The sequence below is a fragment of the Heterocephalus glaber genome, unplaced genomic scaffold, assembly GCF_053883595.1.
Source record: "Heterocephalus glaber isolate CG9 unplaced genomic scaffold, H.glaber_assembly_v1.0 deba00001577, whole genome shotgun sequence".
NCBI classification, from domain to species: domain Eukaryota; kingdom Metazoa; phylum Chordata; class Mammalia; order Rodentia; family Bathyergidae; genus Heterocephalus; species Heterocephalus glaber.
This window is the reverse complement of record NW_028258358.1, coordinates 14,283,839-14,292,446: the sequence shown is the minus strand read 5'-3', so window position 1 is coordinate 14,292,446 and position 8,608 is coordinate 14,283,839. Positions and strand designations below refer to the sequence as shown.

Genomic DNA, 8,608 nt, shown 5'->3' with positions numbered 1-8,608 from the left:
CAAGCACTGGGTCCCTAGAGACTCAGGCACCTGAACAGCAGCTCCCTAAGGACTGCCTTGATCTGTCTGCCACACGAGGGCCATGTAACAGGTTGACTAATTGATTTATTCTTCTTAGGTCTTGATTTCACAGTAATTAAAAATAAACTGTTAAAGGCGGGGCCAGAGCGTGTGCTTGCTTTCAAATTCATTTGAATTAATATTTTGAGTCATACTTTCCTATAAATTAACTTCCTCTTGTTTTCTATTGAAGACGAAATCTAAGCAAAGAGATGAGTCAAAGAGTGAAAACGATGGAAGAGAAAAGAAAGTTCTCTTCACATCTTACTCCTTTCTTTTTTTTTCTGAAGAGGTTTTCTTTTTCTGGAGTTTCCAGAATAAAGGGCGTGTGTGTGTGTGTTGAGAAGAGGAAAGGATCCTAGCTACAGTCTGGTAACTATTTTTTCCTTTTGATTACTAGAACCCTCAGATCACCTGGAGATTGTTTGAAACGTGGGTTTGTACACGGTTAGAGATAAACAATAAGAGAAACGCACAATTTCATTTCAACAGCTTTTTCCGAATAAAAAGCACATGCTCCTTGTGGCTTCTAAGTGGCTGTCACTAGTGGTGCCTGACACAGTTATATTAACAACAACAACAAAGTATGCGGAGGAAATTAAATTATGTGGAAATCGATAGAGTCTGACTGCTTCAAACAAACGTCTGTCACCGCGATTATTCTCCGGGATCCTATTTATAAACCTTGAAAGAAACAGGTTCTTGGTGTAAAAGACAGCACCGTCCGCATTTCTGTGTCATTTTTCTCTGTATAGAGAGGAATTCGTGGTCATAATTTAACATACAAACGGCCAGCTGTATACATTATATAAGTGCTTGTTAGGCATCCCAGAAAGGAGTTCTAAGTAATGCGCATATATTCAGAGCTTGCGAGGGAGAGGAGGGGGAAAAACCCCACAGAGAGGAGTGCGTGCCTGTAGTCTTTCTCCCTCCAAAAGGTGCCTACCCTAGACAATAGCTGAGCGGTCCGATCCTTCCAGACCAGCGGTGGAAAGGTGACGCTTGCAGTGCGCATGCCAGAGCAGCTACAGGTGCATCACCTGCGCTGTCCTTCTTGGTGGTCACTATAAGAGCGGCTGCCCCGCGCTGGTCGCTGCCCAACGAGTGCGCGCGTGCGCGCAGACGCACGGCGCCGCCGAAAGGAAGAGCGCGCGCCAGACAGACGGAGACAGCTGATGCCTGTCAACGCGGAGGGGCTGCGAGCTCTCGCGAGAGCTCCCCGGGCCGGCCGCGAGAAGTGGGGCTCAGGTGTAAGAGGAGTGCGTCCCGTCTGCGCGCGGGGCTAGAGCTCTCGGAGAAGCGGGACCGCGAGGCCGGCGCGCGGCACTCTGCGCGGTCACAGGGAGCGCCGGGCGACAGGAGGAGCAGCAGGAGCCCGCGGCGCGGACGCCACCGTCCGCGGCTGCCACCTCGGAAGGGAGGCCGGGGGCCGGCGTGCGCACTTTCCCGCGGACTTTCGGAGTTTGTGGATTTACATGCCAAGCGGTCAAGATGATGTCCATGAACAGCAAGCAGCCCCACTTTGCCATGCATCCCACCCTCCCTGAGCACAAGTACCCGTCGCTGCACTCCAGCTCCGAGGCCATCCGGCGGGCCTGCCTGCCCACGCCGCCGGTAAGCGCCCCGCGCCCGCCCCTCCCCCGAGCAGCCGCATGCGGGGCTGCCGCGCCCCGTCCCGGGCAGGGTTGGCGGAATCCCGCGGCGGGGCTCTGCCGGCGGTGCTTAGAGTCTCGCGCCCGTCCGCCTCTGCCTCACTGTCGAGCGCCTGCGACCGGAGAGGGGAGTTCAGGGGCCACGACTCTCGACTTCCCTCCACTTTCTCTGCTAATTTCACGCATCGGAAAGGCGGTCTCTGTGCGTGCTCGGGTGTGTGACACGGGTCCCCAGCTTCGAGTTACATCTCCATTTCTTCTTCTTCTTTCCCCTTCCTGTTTCGTCTCCCACGCCCGTTCCCGGAATGTGTTCCTGTGTCCCCCTTTTCCTCGTGCCTCTGCGCCCCTCTGCTCCTGTCCCTTCTCCTCTGCCCCCTACTAAATGTCCCCGTTCCGTTTCGTCTTTCCCGCCCGCTCTCCACTCTGCCCACCCTTGCTGTTATTTTGGTTGCTTTGTGTTTGCCTTTTGCTTGTTGTGCTTTCCGGCTTGTGTTTTTGTATTGGTTTTTTTTCTTTTTCTTTTTTGGTTTTGTGGTTTTTTTTTTGGTTTGGTTTGTGTCGCCTGCAGCTGCAGAGCAACCTCTTCGCCAGCCTGGATGAAACGCTGCTGGCCCGGGCCGAGGCGCTGGCGGCTGTGGACATCGCGGTGTCCCAGGGCAAGAGCCACCCTTTCAAGCCGGACGCCACGTACCACACGATGAACAGCGTGCCCTGCACGTCCACGTCCACCGTGCCTCTGGCGCACCACCACCACCACCACCATCACCACCAGGCGCTGGAGCCCGGCGACCTGCTGGACCACATCTCATCGCCGTCGCTCGCGCTCATGGCCGGCGCTGGGGGCGCGGGCGCGGCGGGCGGTGGCGGCGGCGCACACGACGGTCCCGGGGGCGGCGGTGGCCCCGGGGGCGGCGGCGGCGGCCCAGGGGGTGGCGGCGGCCCCGGGGGTGGCGGCGGCCCCGGGGGCGGCGGCGGCCCGGGCGGCGGGCTGCTCGGCGGCTCGGCGCACCCGCACCCGCACATGCATGGCCTGGGCCACTTGTCGCACCCGGCGGCGGCCGCCGCCATGAACATGCCGTCCGGGCTGCCGCACCCCGGGCTGGTGGCGGCGGCCGCGCACCATGGCGCAGCGGCGGCTGCAGCGGCGGCGGCGGCCGGGCAGGTGGCGGCAGCGTCGGCGGCGGCGGCCGTGGTGGGCGCGGCAGGCCTGGCATCCATCTGCGACTCGGACACGGACCCGCGCGAGCTCGAGGCGTTCGCCGAGCGCTTCAAGCAGCGGCGCATCAAGCTAGGCGTGACGCAGGCCGACGTGGGCTCGGCGCTGGCCAACCTCAAGATCCCCGGCGTGGGTTCGCTCAGCCAGAGCACCATCTGCAGGTTCGAGTCGCTCACGCTTTCGCACAACAACATGATCGCGCTCAAGCCCATCCTGCAGGCATGGCTGGAGGAGGCCGAGGGCGCGCAGCGCGAGAAAATGAACAAGCCGGAGCTCTTCAACGGCGGCGAGAAGAAGCGCAAGCGGACTTCCATCGCCGCGCCCGAGAAGCGCTCCCTTGAGGCCTACTTCGCCGTGCAGCCCCGGCCGTCCTCGGAGAAGATCGCCGCCATCGCTGAGAAACTGGACCTCAAAAAGAACGTGGTGCGGGTGTGGTTTTGCAACCAGAGACAGAAGCAGAAGCGGATGAAATTCTCAGCCACTTACTGAGGGAGGCGGGAGGTGCCCGGCGGGCCAGAGCGGGAGCTGAGGGGGCTTTTCAGGGGGCTTTTCCTCTGGCCTGCTTCCTCTGCCCTTTGGAGTGTCTGTTGTCCTGCCTTCGTTTGGAAAGTCTTCTTCCTGTGCCCCACTCTGCTCTCCCTGCCCTTACTGTCCCCAGTCTCCTGGCCTAGAGCACAGGGGTGCTGGAAGTGGAGAAAGGAGTGGGTGGTAGGGGAAAAGGGGGAGCATCTAGGTGAGTGGGGAGTGGGGGGAAAGATCTGAGAGTGGACTGGGGTTTTGAGGAGCAGGATGGTTCTGGGGGTTAGGGTGGGGGGATATGTGGGAAGGGTTGGGAAATGGACTGTTTTTGACCAGAGACATTTATCAGAATCTCTTGGGGACCAAGGAACTATGTACAAAATCAAACCCACCAACCACCAAAAACTAGACAAATAAAGACAAGAAAACAAGAGCAAAGAAAAATTCTTTAGATTTAACTTTGGGGAGCCGTAATCTGCAGCTTCATTTACCTGCCCCCATGGAAGAGAGAAAAGAGCACTACCTTGATTTCCACCGCCCCAACCCTACACCCATGAACTGAGTCAGAAACCAAATTAACCTGAAAGTGAAATTCTGGATAGTGAAGCTAGTTCTCTTTTTGCGTGTTTAAAATTTCCCTCAAAATCTCACTTCCACTTCATCCACATCTTCCTTGATTTATTTTCCACATTCCAATGGGACTCCAGTGGCTGTGCACCACAGTGGCTGTGCTCCACAGTGGCTGTGCTGGGCAGTGAGTGTGGACACAGCTTGGAGTCCTTGGGGTTGGGAGGTGGGCCATGGGCCGCCAGGTTAGGTGGAACCTAAGTTCTCCAGTGGCCCAGTAGCTACAGTCCTGAGGCCTGGTCTGGGTCTTTATGAAGTGAGAGTCTTTGAGCTGTTTAAAGGGAAGAATTGAGGGTCTCTGAGATAAATATTTTATTCTAAGAAAAATAAAGCAATTATAGCAAGATTGTTTTCTCATGTCTAATTACAGTATTTAGAAAATGGACTATTTTTAAATAAGCCTCCACCCTCTTACAGGGCGTTGCCTTAGCTTGCGCTTTATTTTTCAGAGAGTGGCTTCTTTCACACTATTTATTGGGTTTTTTCCCCCCTATAGACTCAAATATATTGATGGGTTGGAAGACATTAGGAGAGATATATCCTTCCGTTTTCCATCTTCTCCACTGAATAAGACTCATCTTGCTCTTCTAGGTCCCCTTTCCTCTTCTCTTGGAAAACCTGGAGTCATTGAAATGTTGAGAAGTTTCTACTTTCAGTTGGGGCAGGACTTGGCTGTGAGAAAATCACCTAAATCCCGGAAGAGAGGAAGACAGATTTAAAGGCCCTCCCCCTACTCCATTTATTTCAAAGAGGTCTGCATGTTCCCTTGGGGAAGGCAGAACAACTGTTTCTTTTTTGTTGCTATTATTATTCAAGAGTTATTTATTACTGGGGATAAATATTGAGTAGCAAGTACTTTAATTTGCACTATCAGTTTCCCAAATAGAAAATCATGTATAGTGTTTCATAATAATAATCAAGTTAACCTTATAAGCTGCTGATGGATCAAAAAAGAGACAGTTAAAGGTGATTAGGTAAAATGCCTGCTTTGTGTACAAGATACTCTTTGGATCTCATGTGGAGGTGGTTTATTACCATCATTTAACTGTAACTAAAAAATTAATACAAAACAAATGGGAAAAGAAAAAACCTTGCTGTTTAACAAGACTGATACCATGCATGACCTGGAAGGTGCAGAAAGAAACACAATTAGGTCTCACTCTGGATAGGCATTATTTAATTACGTTGTATATCATTGTTTGCAGCGCAAACATTCTATGCATTTGAAACTGAGCACTAATCTGGGCTAGCTTTCTGGTAGACCGTTTTTTTGTGGATAGTGTGATTTCACAGTCTACTGCCTGTGTCCACTGAAAACCCAACATTCGTGTCATATTCTTGTATTTAGAGGGAAAAGAAAAAAAGGAAGATTATTGTAAATATTTTATTTAATGCACACATTCACACAGTGGTTACAAACTGCCAGTGTTAATCCTGAAATGTCTCACGGATTGATCTACCTGTCCATGTGTATCTACTGAGCTTTCTCCTTGGTTATGTCTCCTCTCTATTACTTTCCTCCTCCCGCACTTCTATCAGAATCATTTCTGTGCACCAAAATACAAGAGGGGAATATGTCCCAGTACACTTACAAATAAAACATAACTGAAAGAGCAGTTTTATGATTTGGGTCCATTTTTGTGTTTATATCGGGCCAAGTCCTGGTAGAGTGGTTCAACAAATGAGGACACTTCAACCAGATAACCTAACCAAACAAAAATAAAACAAAAAAAAAGGGGGTAGATAGGGAGGATGTGAAAGGGGGATTTAAAAAAAGTAAGATTTTTTTTGCTTAATTAGAATTCACTTTTAGATAACTCATGAAAAGTGGTGCTCTGAATAAAATGAATTCTATATTGTGTTTATCAAAGTTTTTTTTAAATTGCAAACACTCTTAAACTACAGCACTCCATCAGAGTTGGTGGATAATAACCAGGTACCCGAAAAATATTTGAGGGTCAGGGACAGTGACATTTAGGGGTTTGTATGTGCTGTTCTAGCCTAAAAACATTTCTAAAAATGTTGTAACTAAATTGCTTTTCTTTGAGGGTTAATAAATTTAAAACCGTCTACTGACCTGTCCGGATACCTTGTCAAAAGCTTCTGTTCATTTAGAACACTCAGTGTGCTACCTATTGCTCCACGATGATGATCGCAGAGTCTCTGTTTCTTGGTGCCCTGGGACTAGATCAGATGCCAAATGTACAAAGTTTCATACTAGCTGGGATTATATCTTCTGAAGGCATCCTATTTTAGCTAAATCTCTTTAATTTCACCGGGAAATCTGTGAAACAAAACACTTGATGTTCAAAAAAGAATAGTACACTTTAAAACCTGTGATTTTAAACAGTTGTTAATGTTTAAAAAGCACTAGATCTTTTTAAAAATAGATCTCTTCATCAAAATTGATTTGTTTCTGTTGTCATTGACTTGAATTATCATATAAGTTTCTAATAAAATACATTTGTAAAAGACCACATTATTTTATAGAAAAAAATATGACCAGATTTCATTGTTGGAGAACAAGGAATGAATAAATAAAAATATTTACAAAGGTTTTTTTTAATCTGCCCAAACAGAAATGTTGCAGGCAAATACATTTGTATTATATAATAACGGATAATGTATGTATTAAAAATTTAAGCATTTGTTTTGTATTAAGTAAAATCTTTAACAAGTAAAGAGAAGACTTATGTTAATAAAACATCATGAAAAAACCCATGTTTTGCAGAGTTTCCTATTTTATGTAGTAGGAAACTCTGCAAAACAACTGTTCTGCTTTTTGGTAAGCGAATCTGTATACAGCGGGAAAGAATAATAAGACCATTTTAAAATACCTTTAACTGTCAAATCTGAAGAAAAACAAAAATAACCTTCTGAAGAGAATGCAAAAGCTTGCCATTCAGTGGTAGTTTGGCCTTTCAAAGTTCTCTGGTTCTGAAGAGCTGAACTTCTCACTAAGAGAAATTCCGTGCCTGTCAGTGCGTGGAAATGTATGACTCTTTCAAAGAATAATCTCCAAATAAATTTGAGAGGGGAGCAAAACTAGGCTCCGTTTGCGTTTGCGCTTCTGAGGAAGCCCAGGCGACGGAGTAGAAAAGGCAAAAGAAAAGCATTAAAATGCGTCTGCCACATTCATACCATACCTTCGTTTTAAATGGTCTCTTTTTCCCCAGCCTTGCACTGGGTCCTGCTCCTTCTCTAGGTCTAAGAAATGATGTCCTCAAAATCCATCAACTAACTATTGAATAGATTTTTGTTTAATGCGTGTTTTGAAAATTGCTCTCAACTTCGATTGTACACTCATAAATAAACCGTAGGCACCCACTGCCGAGATTGTATCGATTTTTACTGTCTTGTGATATTTAGACTGCTTGGGTCCGGTTTCCACACAGCCGCGCGGAGAGAGGACCAGGCACCCCAGGCCGGGAGGACACACTTGCTTAGCTGGGGCCTTAGCCCTGCCTGCATCGCCCGGCCTGTCCGACCTCCCCGTGAAGGAACCATCCCTGCTCTGCCTGTCAGGTTGATGGGCTTCCATAGTTTAGTTCGCGAAGTTGAAATTGGGGCTCTGTCCCTGGCTAAAACCAGTGTTCCCCAAACCATTCTAATGGCTTTGGGCTCCAAAGTGCTAATAAAAGCGATGACCACAATTGTTATTGACAAAGTTCTGCAATCGGTGTTACTGCCGCCGCACTCTTAGCCCCGAGAAGACAGAAAGGAGCCACATAATCCTCCCGGGCTGTTTCAAAGGAGATCGCGAGCTTAATTGATTTAAAAAAAACCCCAAAACAACAAAACTAGCAGCCGAAATCTAATTCTCACGAGGGCTTCTTTCCACCTGCAAGAGAAGCCTTGTCGCGATAATTACGTTATTTAATATTTGATCAAACCTTCTCACTACTGAGGCTGGGGCGCCGGGCGGCTCACCCTGCAGCGGGCAAGCAGCGCGGCCACGGTGCAGCCGGGCGCGTGCGGCGGGGGCGCGCGGCCGCCCTGCTGGAATTGCCTGGCTCCCTGCATAATTCATGGCCTCAGAGTTCTGGAAATTAATAAAATGAATGATAACAAGAAGCTAATTAAAAACTTTGGTAATTGTTGTCAAGTCAGCTTGATGGGAGACCCTCCCGGACTCCCGGGTCGAAAGCCCACGGGTCTGCGGGGCGGGGCGCAGGTCGAGGCGCGAGCTGCCGAGCCTCCCCGGACTCCGGCGGGGGTTTCCGAGGCGGCCTCGCGGCCCTCCTCCGAGTAACTTCGGACTTTGGGGCGTGTAGGTTGGCGTGTGCCATTTCAAACCACAGGCGGAGCTGATTGGGCCGAATCTGCAGCCTGGAGAGGACCCGCCGTCCCAGCCGGCACCCATCCACCCTGGGATCCCAGCGCCACCCAGTGTGTCGCCAACCAGCCGCGGCGCGCCCTGTCTGCACCTTCCGCCCCCTGCCCGGAGCCTTGCGGCCCAGGGCCTTCTAGCTGCCGGAGGTGTCCGCTCCGCTTGGCTGGGACGGCGGCGGGGCAGCCTCCTCCCCGGCCCTGG

At 50.0% G+C, this 8,608-nt stretch overlaps 1 protein-coding gene across 1 annotated transcript; it reads left to right on the top strand.

Annotated features, from left to right (window-relative positions):
• The first annotated feature begins 1,214 nt into the window (after window positions 1-1,214).
• On the top strand, window positions 1,215-7,435 carry Pou4f1 (POU class 4 homeobox 1). Its single transcript, XM_087192968.1, has 2 exons — window positions 1,215-1,674; window positions 2,281-7,435. The coding sequence occupies exons 1-2, from the start codon at window positions 1,552-1,554 to the stop codon at window positions 3,415-3,417; spliced, it is 1,260 nt and encodes a 419-aa protein (XP_087049094.1). The 5' UTR covers window positions 1,215-1,551; the 3' UTR covers window positions 3,418-7,435.
• Window positions 7,436-8,608: the final 1,173 nt, after the last annotated feature.